The sequence below is a fragment of the Dipodomys merriami genome, unplaced genomic scaffold, assembly GCF_024711535.1.
Source record: "Dipodomys merriami isolate MVZ:Mamm:240054 unplaced genomic scaffold, mDipMer1.0.p SCAF_24, whole genome shotgun sequence".
NCBI lineage: Eukaryota > Metazoa > Chordata > Mammalia > Rodentia > Heteromyidae > Dipodomys > Dipodomys merriami.
In genome coordinates, this window is record NW_027203826.1 from 16,193,781 (window position 1) to 16,209,415 (window position 15,635).

The 15,635-nt window shown below is 35.2% G+C and overlaps 2 protein-coding genes across 2 annotated transcripts; both read left to right on the forward strand.

Moving 5' to 3' along the window:
- The first annotated feature begins 1,765 nt into the window (after positions 1-1,765).
- On the forward strand, positions 1,766-2,722 carry LOC138835534 (olfactory receptor 14A2-like). The gene has a single exon (XM_070034024.1). The coding sequence runs from the start codon at positions 1,766-1,768 to the stop codon at positions 2,720-2,722; it is 957 nt and encodes a 318-aa protein (XP_069890125.1).
- A 9,837-nt stretch (positions 2,723-12,559) lies between these two features.
- Positions 12,560-13,504, forward strand: LOC138835535 (olfactory receptor 14A2-like). The gene has a single exon (XM_070034025.1). It carries the CDS (start codon positions 12,560-12,562, stop codon positions 13,502-13,504), a length of 945 nt encoding a protein of 314 aa, XP_069890126.1.
- The last annotated feature ends 2,131 nt before the right edge of the window (positions 13,505-15,635 follow it).

Here is a 15,635-nt window from a genome sequence, read left to right on the forward strand (position 1 = left end):
TCTATCCGGTGAGTCTGCATATTGAAACTACATAATATTGTGGGAAAGCCAGGAGGTAGATAATTTCCATGGCCTGCCTATGACTATGTGGAAAGAAATGTGTATCCATGTGTAAGAGCTTTTACGCCAGGAGCTTATCTATGCTGAATACAAATTTCCTTTAACATATTCATTTAGTTATTACAATAATTGAAAAAGTGACTTAACTACTACAGCTCATATTTATGAGGTACAGTGTGATTATTTGATATAATATCTCATATGAAATAACCAAATTAGAGCAATTATCCTTACTACTTAGAAGAATACTCCATTTCAAACTCCCCTCTTCTCTTCCCAGAGTCTGCCACACTGGCTTTTAGCTATATTTCAGAGTTCAATGTTCCATTTTCCCTTTTAGGCATGACAGGTGATGCTGCCAAATATAGAGATGATTAAATGAAGGTTATTTACCAAGATTACAAGAAGCAATTGTCTTATTCTATCATTTAATGCATAGAGAATAAAATTAAGTTATGTTTCAATGATAATCTCTTCAAATATGTTCACCAAATAGTTTTAAAAATTAACATATAATAACTATTCATTTGCATAAGGCATAATTACTTGGTAACTGAAAATAACATAAGAACCATCATTTTCCACTTTCTACATTCAATGAGAATGAATAACTTTTTAAGCTTTCAAAACATGATTTACCACAGAGACGGAAGCACAAATCTGGAAAGTTTTCATTTAATATTTTTTTTATTTTCAAGTTATGTATAGAGGGGTTACAATTATAAAAATAAGGAAATAAGTAAATTTCTTGTTGAATTTGTTACTTGCTCCATCATTTTTCTCCCACATTCCCTCCCCAAATGCCCAAGTTGTACAGATCATTTCCAACATATATAAAGTAGTGAATTTGATAACTACATGCATCTAACCCTAAGCCTAATTAGAGATGGAACCATCAGAATAATTATGGAATCCAACTTTATTAAACAACTAGAACTGACAGTTAAATAGTAGCAAAAAATGTAAATTTCTAATGTTAGAAAGCTCCATATGTTTTCCTTAATAAAATAAGCCTTTTTCGACTTTGTTTCACTGCTTTCATTTCTTTCTTAGGGCTGACATGTTGTTTAGCATAAAGGTACTGGTGGAAACATTCAGAGACTAGAACCTTTCAGAGGAGAATTATTTGGTAGGTTTTTAAATTGAGGCTTATATTCCAGAATATATAATGCCAAAAACAAAGCAACCAATGCATGATTAAGAAAGCAATAATCTGCGTATTAACTTACTGTACCTTCTGCAGGAATTAATAATGTCTTATTTGGTATCAGTTTTTCTAGAGCCCCACTCACCAGAACACAGCACGCCTCATACTCAGTTTGATCACTTCACACTTATACTATGCTTTCTCTTTTTCTACCTCTGTGCATATATGTGCTGTTATACAAAGTTTTTACTTAGAAATATAGGTAATGATTCAAGATAAATTTTACAAAAATGTATTTTCTTATTGATAAACACACGTGATTTGATGGAAGATTTCTTAAAATATATTCGTTTAATTTTTCTAATAAAAATAAGTTATTTTAAGATATATTGTGTTAAAGAAAGTAAAAGAAACACATGCATTTAACAGTGTGAAAATGTTTCATAAATATTTGAAAATATGTTCATTGAGGAATGAAAATGTACTGAGTCACATGATGGCTGGACATTTGCCTGATGTATGCCTTTCCTGTCTCACTATCACATAGGAATGGACACCATGAACAACCTCACAGCACAGATGGACACCATGACCAACCTCACAGTGGAGATGGACTTCTTCCTCACCCAGTTCTCTGATGACAAGCAGCTCCAGGTCTTCCATGGCTTTCTGTTCCTGCTGATCTACTTGGAGGCTCTCATGGGGAATCTCCTCATCTTCATCCTTGTCACAGTGGATCCATGTCTTCACACCCCCATGTACTTCTTCCTGAAGAACCTGGCCTTCCTGGATGCGGGCCTCATTTCAGTCACAGTCCCTAACCTCATTCTGAACTCTTTTACACATAGGAGCAACATTTCTTTCCCAGGATGTGTTTTCCAAGTCCTTTTGGTAGTTAACTTTGCTGGGTCTGAACTTGGCATCCTGATAGCCATGTCCTATGACCGCTATGTGGCCATCTGTCACCCATTAAATTATGATGTCATTATGAAGAAGGAGATATGCATGCAGATGGTAGTTACCTCTTGGCTCCTGGGCAGTATCTTTGGGGTCTTATACACAGCTGGAACTTTCTCTTTGTCATTCTGTGGATCCAGGAAACTTCCACAGTTCTTCTGTGATGTCCCTTCTCTACTGAAGATTTCTTGCTCTAAGAAGCATGTCACCACTGATGTTAGTGTGGCCATTGGAGCCTTATTTGGACTCTTTGGCTTTGTGTGCATTGGGTATTCATATGGTTACATCTTCCAAACTGTGCTGAGAGTAAACTCATTACAAGGACATTCAAAAGCCTTCTCCATGTGTGTGCCCCATCTCATAGTTGTGATTACATTTTTAGTGACAGCTGTTTTTGCCTATTTAAAGCCAGTATCTGATTCTCCTCATCTTGTGGACTTTTTGGCATCTATCTTCTACTCTGTGATGCCTCCATCTTTGAACCCTATAATATACAGCCTGAGGAACAAGGACATCAAAGCTGCTCTGTGGAAGTTTATGTGGAAGTTAAATCATTGAATTTTGGAGAACAAAAGAATTTATTGCTAGATAGCATCAATTGTATTCCTTTTTTGTTGTTGTCGTGGCTGTTGAATTAAAAGACATTTTCATTGTGTTGAAGATTCAAAATTAGTTGAGTTTTTGGCTTAGCCAGTGTAGAGGCATGGCAGAAGGAGACTGGTTCTTATAGTAGAATGTTGTAGGAGAAATCCACTGCCTAAAACATGTTACAGAACAGATTGATGGACAGTCTATCAGTGTTTATCAGCTCATCAGCTCATGCCATATGGTATAAATTGTTCAATCAGGTGGAAAAACAGATTTTTTTTAACTGAAGCGTGGATATGTAGCAAGGAATGCAGAATATCCCTTTGTTTGGAATGCAGTAACTAACAAGCCACTAGGAAGCTTAGTACCAATAGAATTTCAACTCCAAGTTGCTGTGTATCAGCAGTGTCTGCTCTTGGTGAAAAGCATTCTTTCTATGCTTTACAGATTGCCAACACTTTGTCATATCTTACAGGGAGGACAGGGATAATGGTTTTTTTGTTTGTTTGTTTCATGTCAAAACATTAAGCTCACTGGCAAAGGAAACAGTCACAAAATCTAATGGCTCCCAAATCCGCAATACCAAATATCATTTTATAGAGATTATATCTCCTCAAAACATTTGGAGAGACAACAATGTGAAGTCAATGACAGAATGCTTCACAATATTACTGATCCTAGTAATAACAATAACAGCTTTTCTGTTTTATTATAGAAAGAACAGGAATTAAGATGGACTCAGATCTTCCTAAATCCAAGAGGATATTTAGTCTTCTTAATACTTTTATCACAGAGATCATATGTACAATATCCTATAATCATCATTGCATTCTAATTTACATTGGTGAAGTTTTCTGCAAATAAGTTATTTAACTGTGTGACATTTATATAATATTTTTCTCAATATTATAGCTAACTTCGCTATTATTAGACAACCAAATTTTTCATGTCTATTTGGGACATCAGATTAATCAGATATTAAATTTTAATATGTACTTGGAAATCTCTGAATTTTCTATGTTATGAAATCAAATTTCACCTGTATTACTATGCCATAGTTGTAGATGCAGTTCCTGATACTACATTTTTGTTTGTGCTCTTTACACCATAATTGCTCTCTTCCCTTCATAGAGATTCTGTCCTAACAATTTTAGAAGACATTTTGAAAATAGCAGAATCTTGATAATGGTGTGCATATTGCCAAAATAGACCTAATTAATTAATTTAAGCAGAATCTTAGGGTTAACTCAGAAGACTTCTTCTTACTTGCCAGAAGAGAGCACACAAATGGAGAAGAATCTGTGGCATGTATTCAACGTCCTGGCTTTTAAATATTTGACATTAGGAAGATTGGTTTCTACTAGTGTTGAGGTACAGTACTGATGCAGAATGAAATAGTTGAAAGACATTAGCTACTACAAATGAAAAGTACGTACCATAACTTCCATATCATAAAAGAAAATCTTGTTAAATTTCCTGTTGTCACAATCAGAATACAGTAGAATTTTTACCATCTGACAATGTACCCTCAGTTAAACAGTGAAGACTCTTCTGTCAGTTTTGGTTTAGATCACTTAAATTAGCTTAAAATACAATCTTTAGACAGATCTCTCAAAGCTCTACAAATTCACAAGTTCTGATTAGATTGTATTCATAGGTTCTATACTAAATTGTGTATATTTGTTCTAGTTGTATTTAAAAAAAAACTTTAAGCCATCAGCCAGGAGGAAATTGGCCAAGTTATTCCAAAACCAGGACCTGGAGAACATTGTTAAACAGGAGAAAATTTTGACACCTGAGTTAAGAATATAGAAATAAGCCACAATGCCAGAAGCTTTGCCAATGTTCATTTGGAAAAGCATTGTTTGTTCCAAATTAAGCAACATTCATGTCACTTCTGGGACCCCTAGTCTTCAAAGTGTTCATTGAGTGCTAAAGATCACCTTTAACAGAAATAAAGGCCCTTCTGGAGCTTTTGCTACAAACGGCCTGAACTTCATGAGAAAGGGATACCAAATAACAGCATTCACAACATTCATCTCAATGTCTATATGAAAGATACAAACATGCTAGTGCTATTCTTTATTTCCATTGCAACTTAATAATGTAATGGGATTCTACTTAGTGAATTATTTTTGCCAAGATTTTACTCAAGAATTAATAATATATAGTTTCAATGCTGACTTATCTGAAGCTATGATGTTGAGTTATTTCCCTAGGGAAGAGGAAATAAATTCATTGACAGATAAAAACAATATGCAAGTGGGCACTATCAATTTAATTTAAAATACACACTTAAAAATGAAACTAGTGGGGGGATGGAGGAGTTGGAGTGAGGGGAAGGAAGAGTTGGGTTGATTTGGATGGAAAAGGAGGGAGTAACAATGCTTGATAGGAAAAGTACTCATTACCTACTCATGTAACTGTAACCCCTTTATGTGGTATTTTTACAATTAAAATCGTATAAAAATGAAACTAGTAATTTCTATAATCATAAATCAGGCAAAACTATTCTCATAATGCTACCCTTGTACTTATGTCATGGATATATTTGTGACACACTCAGGTAGTGAAAATCACATGATGATAAAACTTAGTATTCCTTGTAGTATAAGAACATAAAACTAATTGCTAATACATTTTTAAATATCCTGTGTATGAGCTGGTAATATATGGTCATGTGACTATATCATGGTCTAGTTTTCAATTGCTTAATGACCAATGCAAATAAATTAAACTCCTTTGGTTATATATTTATGTTTTCAAATTTAATAAAAAGGGTGAGCCTAAAGTATGTATGCAGCTGAGCGGTTATCTCCCTAATTCAGTGGTGAAAACACATTCTTCAAGCTAGTTGAAGTTTAATTTTTAATTTTTATTTATTTGAGTATTTGTGTGTGCTGTTGTGTGTGTTTTACTTGAGTGTGTTTGTGTATGCTGTTGTGTGCGTTTTATTTGAGTGTGTTTGTGTGTGCTGTTGTGTGTGTTTCATTTGAGTGTGTTTGTGTATGCTGTTGTGTGTGGTGTTGTTAAGGCAGTGCAATGAGATTGCTGGCTGAAGAAAACTAGAAAAGGCAGAGAGAGAGAGAGAGAGAGAGAGAGAGAGAGAGAGAGAGAGAGAGAGAGAGAGAGAGAGAGAGAGAGAGAGAGAGAGAGAGAGAGAGGGCAAGAGATAATGGATGAGACTCAGACAGGACCAGGAGTCCCAAGACTCTCTGGCACTTGGATCCTGAGTCCCCACAAAGGAGTATATTTATTTGAGTTCACACAGGGAAGGATACCATGGATACATGCAAAAATATATTCTATATTAGTATTACAATCAAAGCTAAAACATAGTTTTAGAGCTAAAATATAGAGCTAAAATAGAGCTAACACATGAAACTAGTTCCCTTATTCATTTGAGATAGGAGACTTCAGCCCACAGACAGTCCAGACACCATGCCCACTTATCTTTCCCCAGGTGAAGTTGTGAAAGTCTTCTGTCCAGCCTACAAGGTCCCCAGCACAGCTGCTGGCCTAAGAAAAGGGAGTGGGATGGCATTTCAGTCCCTTAACTCTCTCCAGAGATCTCTGTTTTAACCCTACCATGGCCAGCTCTCAGCATTCCAAATGCTGTCGAGGTAGTATCCCAACCACTCAAACCTTTTCCAGATTTCACAGCTCCACTTCAGAGTTACCTGTGTGTGTGTGTGTGTGTGTGTGTGTGTGTGTGTGTGTGTGTGTGTGTGTGTGTGTGTGTGTGTGTGTGTGTGTGTGTGTGTGTGTGTGTACCCTGGGACTTGAATACAGGGTCTGAGTGTTCTATTAGTTTTTTTTTACTCAATATTAGCACACTACCATTTGAGCCACCACTCCATTTCTACCTTTTGGTGGCTCGATGGAGATAAGCATTTCATAAACTTTTCTGCTCTGGTTTCAAAATCCTCAGATATCAGCAATCTGAGTTGCTAGGGCTATAGGCATGAGCCACAGGTACCTGGCCATATTTTTTTTTATTGAACTCTTCTTATTAACTATATTCTCCAAATTTATAATGAATTGGATATTATTCTTTCTGGTGACATAATTCAACTTGTTTCAGATGTGTGCTATAATAAAATGCTTTATTCATTCATATATTTTATTATAGTGGTATGAGTAACAATGATAACATTATGTCACTATAGATACATGTTCATTTTTCAGAAGTAGCTTAAATCACAGTTCAGATTTTCCATTCTCAGAGGGAAAATAGGAATAAACACAGTATGATAAAAAGTTATTATTTAAATTTTCTGACAGGTTAAAACTATATCTGAGCTCAAATTTAGATGTCATAATATTTAGAATATGAATTGTAACAGAGAGCAACCAATGTACTCTGAGAACCTGCTTGTGTTTCACTGGTAAAGATATAAGTGGAACTTTCATTGACCTTATAGTAAAGGTCACAGCAGGAACACAAGGTGAGAAGTATAAGGATCAGGTCCATGTTGCACACACTGAACATCCTAGTGAATGAGGCTCCATAAAGAACTGCATCCTGTTCCCCATGAGAACTGGGCTTGTCTTCAGTCTTTTATTTTCCCAGAGGGTAATGCAGAGTAAATTGGACATTATTTCCTTCCAATAAAAAGAGGACCTCAAGTAAGCTGAAAACACTCACATTTTCCCTCACACCATGAATAGAAGAGATCTAATCTTAGCACTTTGAGTCCTATCCGGTGAGTCTGCATATTGAAACTACATAATATTGTGGGAAAGCCAGGAGGTAGATAATTTCCATGGCCTGCCTATGACTATGTGGAAAGAAATGTGTATCCATGTGTAAGAGCTTTTACGCCAGGAGCTTATCTATGCTGAATACAAATTTCCTTTAACATATTCATTTAGTTATTACAATAATTGAAAAAGTGACTTAACTACTACAGCTCATATTTATGAGGTACAGTGTGATTATTTGATATAATATCTCATATGAAATAACCAAATTAGAGCAATTATCCTTACTACTTAGAAGAATACTCCATTTCAAACTCCCCTCTTCTCTTCCCAGAGTCTGCCACACTGGCTTTTAGCTATATTCAGAGTTCAATGTTCCATTTTCCCTTTTAGGCATGACAGGTGATGCTGTCCACTATACAGATAATTAAATGAAAGCTAATTACCAAGATTAACAAGAACCATTGTCTTATACTAACATTTAATACATAGAGAGTAAAATTAAGTTATATTTCAATGATAATCTCTTCAAATATCTTCACCAAATAGTTTTAAAATTAACATATAATAACTATTCATTTGCATAGGACATAATTACTTGGTAACTGAAAATAACATAAGAACCATCATTTTCCACTTTCTTCATTCAATGAGCATGAATAACCTTTTTTTTTTTTTTTTTTGTTGGTCGTGGGGCTTGAACTCTGGGCCTGGGCATTGTCCCTGAGCTCTTCAGCTCAAGGTGAGCGCTCTACCACTTGAGCTACAGCGCCACTTCCGGTTTTCTGGTGGTTCTATTGGAGATAGAAGTCTCACGGTCTTTCTTGCCCGGGCTGGCTTTGAACCATGATCCTCAGATCTCAGCCTCCTGAGTAGCTAGGATTACAGGCGTGAGCCACCAGCACCCGGCCACAGAGATGGAAGCACAAATCTGGAAAGTTTTTCTTTTATATTTTTTTTTATTTTTTAATGTCAAGGTACGTACAGAGGGGTTACAGTTATATAAGTAAAGAAATAAGTAAATTTCTTGTTGAATTTGTTACTTGCTCCATCATTTTTCTCCCACATTCCTTCCCCAAATCCCCAAATTGTACAGATTATTTCCAGCATATATAAAGTAGTGAATTTGATAAATATATGCATCTAACCATAAGCCTAATTAAGAGATGGAACCATCAGAATAATTATGGAATCCAACTTTATTAAACAACTAGAACTGAAAGTTAAAGAGTAGCAGAAAAATGTAAATTTCTAATGTTAGAAAGCTCCATATGTTTTCCTTAATAAAATAAGCCTTTTTTGACTTTGTTTTCACTGTTTTCATGTTCATTTGTTTCTTAGGGTTGACAAGTTGTTTAGCATAAACATACTGCTGGAAACATTCAAAGACTAGAACCTTTCAAAGAGGATTATTTGGTATGTTTTTAAATTGAGGCTTAATTTCTAGAAAGTATAATGCCAAAAACAAAGCAACCAATGCATGATTAAGAAAGCAATAATTAATGATGTTTTATTTGGTATCAGTTTTTCTAGAGTGCTACTCATCAGAACACAACATGCCTCCTGCTCAGTCTGATTACACACTTCACACTTATACTGCACTTTCTCTTTTTCTACCTCAGGCAAATTGTAAGGTGACAACTTGATCAGTTCTTAGATTCTGTTCTAAGTTAGAAACAGAACACAATTCACATTGTTCCACCTTTGATATATAAGTCTACAAAGATTCTGTTGTTTCCTGAGAGGTATAAATTCATCTCTGTGCAACTCAGAAGGCTTGACAAGTTAGACATGTTCAGTGGGGATACTTAGCAAATTACCATTTTTTCAGAAAATAAATATGTGTGAATATTAGAGATATGGCCAGGCACCCATGGCTTATGCCTATAATCCTAGCTACTCAGACAGCTGAAATCTGAAGATCACCATTCAAAGCCAGCCTGGACAGGATAATCTTATCTCTAATCACAGAAAAAGCTAGAAGTGCCACTGTGATACAAGTGATAGAGTGCTAGCCTTGAACACAAAGAGGTTCAAGGACAGTGCCCAGGTCCAGAGTTCAAGCCCCTTATTAGCCAGAGAGAGAGAAAGAGAGAGGGGGCAGGGATTTTATAAATGTTCAAACATCCAGTTTATTGGAATTTTCAATTTAATAAAATTATCCTTTGTTGCCTACAAAACTATTTATTTTTTAATTTAAATTTAATATGGTGATGTACAGAGGGGTTACAGTTATATAAGGGAGTGAGTAAATTAGTTTTTGAGCTTGTCACCCACTCTCATTTTTCTCCCACTTTGCCAAATTGTACATTTCATTTGCAACATATTGTCTTGTGAGTATCGCTGTTGCATTAGTCCTTTGTCTCACCATTTTGTTGTTCCCCTTCCCTTCCCTAATTCAGATAAACATATAAACAATACCCAGGGTATCAAAATCAAATACAGTGACAAGGGATAAACCATATGGAAAAAACAAAAGAGAAAAGAAATCACATAGTACATTAAAAACAAGAACAAAGAAAAAGCTCTTGTTCCATAACTTAGAGTTCATTTCAGTTAGCATCATCCTGTATGGTCATATGTACATAACTATTGAGATATTCTGCTCATCTGTTAGAACTATCCTAGACATACACTACTTATTAAAAATGAGGGAAACCGTGGTATCTATCTTTCTTTGGGTCTGCTTTAGTTCACTTAATATGATTTTTTTCTAGGTCTTTCCATTTACTTATGAATGTGGTGATGTCATTGTTCTGATGGAAGCATAGAATTCCATTGTGTATATATACAACAGTTTCTTGATACACTGAGGGATAGCTGGGTTGATTCCATATCTTAACGATGGTAAATAATGTTTCAATAAACATGGTTTTGCTGGTAGTTTTAGTATGTCCTTTTTTGTGGTCATTTCAGTAAATGCCCAGAATTGGAATTGTTGAGTCATAGAGAATCTCTACGTTTAGTCTTTTGAGGAACCTCCATACTTCTTTCCAGACTGATTGAACACATTTTTACATTCTTACCAATAGTTTAGTAGGGTTTCCTTTTGTCTATATCCCCGCTAGCATCTGTTGTTACTAGATTTCTTGATAATGGACATTCTAACTGGGGTGAGGCGGATTTACATTTCTTTTATGGCCAGTGATGTTGAGCAGTTTTTCATGTGTCTCTTGGCCATTCTTATTTTCTCTTCAGAGAAGTCTCTCTTTAAGTCTTTAGCTCACATTAATGGGGCTGTTGTTTCTTTGAGGAATTTTTTGTGGGGAGGGAATCTAATTTTTTGAGTTCTAAGTATATTTTGGGTATGAGGCCATTAACTGTTGTATGGCTAGAACATCTTCTCCCAATCTTTGGATTTTTTTTAAATTTATCTTGCTAGCTATGTCCTTTGTCACGCAGAAGTTCAACAGTTTAATAACAATACCAAACAAACAAAAAGCTATAGTAATAACAAACAGCTCGGTACTGGCTTAAAACAGGCCTGAGGACCAATGGTAGAGAACGGAAAACCCAGAAATGAACCTGCAGACTTATGGCCAACTACTCTTCAATAAGGGAGCCAAAAAAATAGGATGAAAGGCAGCCTCTTCAACAAATGGTGCGGGCTAAATTGGTTAAACATCTATAGAAAACTAAAGTTAGATCCTTATATATCATTCTGCACTAGAATTAATTCCAAATGGATAAAAGACCTGGAGGTAAAAGCAGACACCCCAAAAACATTACAGGAAAGAATAGGAGAAACACTAGGGCCCCTTGGAACAGGTAAAAATTTTGTTAAAAAGACCACAAATATAACCAATCAAAAATGGCTGGACAAATGGGATTGTACAAAATTATTTCTTACATTTCTTTCTTCTTTACACACTGAAATACTGAGCCACACTGACAAGTATCTCACTACAACTCTTTTCCAGTGCTGTAATTCTGCAATGTATATTTATTAACACCCAATTGTTATAAAATGGGCTTCCACATCAATGCTACTAATCTCATTAGAAATACAACAAGTAAGGGAGTAAGTTAGAGAGAGAGTATGTGTAAGAGACATTAAAGGCATTGCAGTGTACATGAGATCTAACAGAAAAAGCCTGTGGATAAGGAATGCTAAAATTTTCCTATCTTATCACCCATACTTACTATTATTTTTTATATTACAATTCTATAATTATTGTTTTTCTTATTTTTTCTTCTTACTATTATCTTTAAGTAGTTGTACAAAGAGTTGACATTTAATAAAGGATGTTTGGTTTTTATTTTTATATCCCTTTATACTTTAAGATTACTTTTTGATAATACTGTACAATGTATGTAGCAATAAAAATAAATGGAAAATTTTGTTCTCAATGAAAATGTAACTTCCTGATGCAATCAAAGGCATAAACAAACAGATTCAATGGCAACTTTCTCTTAGAGATTTCTTACAAATTCGTTGTACTACACAATGACTTCATTCAAAATTTAATTATTCAGGATAAATTTTCTAATTACAGATGTTATTTATTATTGTTTTAGCACTTATTATGTATTACAGCCCAATTAAAAACAGTCCTAACCATTCTTCTATAACCTTCTTTGATATGCTTTCTGCTCTTCATTAAAGAATAAATGAGAGATAGATGGAGAAAGATTGGTTACATGTTTATCATTGTAGTGCATGTAGGTTCCTTAAATTGTTTTTCAATACATGTTTGAATAAATTTTCCATAACAAAATTATTTTAACAAAGATAGAAAGAAAAAAGAAAAGAGAGAGGGAGTAGGAGGGAATGAGGGAAAGAAAGGGAAAGAAGGGAAGGTTCGATTCAGATTGTGTCCCAAAATAAATGAGCAAATAAATCCTTTACATGCTATGTAAAGATATTCTGTCTAATCTGCTAGCTTAACAACTATCATTCTAATATAGCTTGTAAATGATAGTTTAAGAGTATGAAATGTAATATGCATTAAACAGAGTAAAACTCTACATTTGATCAAAATCTTGATTTTGACAAGATAAAAATGTACTGCTAAGAAGTGAAATGGAGCAGAGGAAATCTCAGCATGAAATAATCATGTGTCTTTACTCTTTTGCCTACAGGAATTAAATGAGGTAGGAGCCATGGCCAACTTTACATTAGAGACAGACTTCATTCTCACCCAACTCTCTGACAGCAAGCAGACCCAGCTCTTCCACGGCTTTCTGTTTCTGCTCATCTACATAATCACTCTCATGGGGAATCTTCTCATCTTTACCCTTGTCACCATGGACCGGTGTCTTCATACCCCAATGTACTTCTTCCTGAAGAACTTGTCCTTCTTTGATGTGGGCCTCATATCTGTCACTGTCCCAAACTTTATTTGGAACTGTTTGACCCACAGGAGTATCATCTCTTTCTCAGGATGTGTGAGTCAGGTCTTGTTGGTGGTTCATTTTGTTGGGTGTGAGATTTTCATCCTGACAGCCATGTCTTATGACCGCTATGCGGCCATCTGTCACCCACTACACTATGAGGTCATCATGAACAATAGAATCTGTGTACAGTTGGTAGCTGTTTCTTGGTTCCTTGGCAGTATCTTTGCCATGTTATTCTCAGGCGGAACTTTCTCTCTATCATTTTGTGGTTCCAGAAAACTCCCCCAGATTTTCTGTGATGTCCCCTCTCTACTGAAGGTTTCTTGCTCTAGGAAACATACCATCACTGATGTTAGTGTGACCATTGCAATCACATATGGATTTCTGTGTCTTGTGTGCATTGGGTATTCATACATTTACATCTTTAATACAGTGCTGAAAATGCCATCCCTACAAGGACGGTCGAAAGCCTTCTCCACCTGTGTGCCCCATCTCATAGTTGTCACCACATTTATAGTTACAGCTGCTTTCGCCCATATGAAACAAGTCCCTGACTCTCCACAGCTTGTGGACTTCTTAGCATCTGTTTTCTATTCTGTGGTGCCTCCATCTTTGAACCCTGTAATATACAGTCTGAGAAATAAGGAAATCAAGGCTGCTGTTTGGAGGCTCCTATGGAGACTGCAACATTGTATGTTGGGAAAACAATAGAATCAATATCTAGAAAGACAAAGGACATGACATTGTATGAATTTTATTGAAAATCTATGTCTATATCTACATTTTAATTCTCTTATTAACATATATGTGTCATTTTAATGTGACATAAATAGCTCTGCATTTTGTTTGCTGTTAAGTATTTTTATACATATTTGAATGTAATTTACAATTTCAGTTTAATGCAACAATGAAATTATATCATAGCTCATAAAAGCTTTTTACTGAATTCTTGAAGTGACACGTGTAATTCAGACTTGAAGTGCACAGTGTCAAAGCTACCAGTTTCCACCTCCTTGGAGCCTGAGGATACATTGCTTAATGGTGCAACAAGAATCAAGTGTGTGGCCTTGTTTGTGATTGTTTGGGTAAATGCCCAGAAATAAGATTTCTGGGACATAGCAGAGCTCTAGATTAGTCTTTTGAGGAACCCCCACACTGCTTACCAGAGTGGTGGATTACATTCCCACCAACAGTTTAGTAGCATTCCCTGTAGGCATCTTCATCACTAGTATTTACTATTATTTGTTTTGTTGATAATGTCCATTCTAACTGTGGTGATGTGGAATTTCAATGTGGTTTTGAATCACATTTCTTTTATTGACAAAAATGTTGAATATTTCTTCCAGTCTCTATTGGCCGCTCTTATTTCCTCCCCAGAGAAGTCACTTTTTAATTATTTAGCCCACTTAATAATGGAGTGGTTATTTCTTTGAGGTTTTGTTTGGGTGGGTTTAACTTTTGAACTCTAGGAATTTTTCACATGAAGCCCGTGTCTGCTGTATAGCTAGAGAAGATCTTCTCCCAATATGTTCATCTGCCTCCCAATCTTTTTATCTTGCTAGCTGTACTTTTGAAATACAGAACCTCTGCAGTTTAGTGCAATCCAATTTATCCACCCTTTCTTTGATTTCTTGTGTGTTTGGATCTTTACATACAACTATGTTCATCGCAGCATTGTACACCATAGCTAAGATATGGAACCAACCCACATGCCCAGTAGATGAATGGATCAAGAAAACATGGTATAAACAATGAAATTCTATGTTTCCATCAGAAAGGATTGTATCACTTCATTCGCAAGGAAATGGAAAGACTTGGAAAAAATTCATAATAAGTGAAGTAAACCAGACCCAAAGAAACATAGGATCCATTATTTCCCTCATTTTTAACAACTAGTATATGTCTAGGACAGTCCAAGCAGAGGGTCACAATAGATCAGTAGCTATGTACATGCAACCATATAAGATGATACTAGGTTTGTTGTTGTTGTTGTTGTTTTTGATGTACTATGTGAAGTTATTTCTTTGTTCTTTCATTTTTTATCCTTTTGGTTTATAACCTGATGTCACTGTTTTTGATTCTGGTACTCTGTGTTTTGTATATACCTTTATCTGAATTAGGGAAGAGAAGGGGAACAACAAAATGGTGAGACAAAAGACAAAGTGTGAACCAATGCAACCAGTGATAGTCAACACTATGTTGGAAATTAATTTTACATTGGGGGTTGGAGAAACTAAGGGAAGGGAAAGTGGGAGAAAATGAAGAAGCGGGGAACAATGTTTGATAATAAATATACTCTTTACCCAATGTAACTGTAACTCCTCTGTACATAATCTTTACATCAAATAAAATATTCTTTTTTGATAAAAAGAAAGCAACTCATTACACATGTAACTGGAACACCTCTGAATATCATCTTTACAATAAAATAAATTTAGGAAAATAGAATCAAGTGTGGTTACATGACAGTGTTTGGAATGCATATATTATCCAAATTGTCACAATACAATCTGGTTGAGTAATGCTTGATATTTTCCCTACAGGAAGACCTGTGTCTATGGAGGGAATATATTCACAATGATGAAACAGAAGATTATGTACACTGCTGTATGAGAGTAGCCTCTAAGGATAGAAGATGTAAGAGGGCACATTACCTGGAGAGATATCAGGTGAAATTCAGGCAGGTCAGATACCCAGGCAAATATGTAATGTAATTCTAAATTACAGACCTGGAAAACTAATAATAATAATAATGATTATTATTATTATTAGTTAGATATTATTATTATTATTATTATTATTATTATTATTATTATTATTATTATTATTATTATTATTATCT

Coding starts and splice junctions, on each gene's coding strand:
- LOC138835534 (XM_070034024.1), top strand. CDS start 1,766: ATGAACAACCTCACAGCACAGATGGACACCATGACCAACCTCACAGTG.
- LOC138835535 (XM_070034025.1), top strand. CDS start 12,560: ATGGCCAACTTTACATTAGAGACAGACTTCATTCTCACCCAACTCTCT.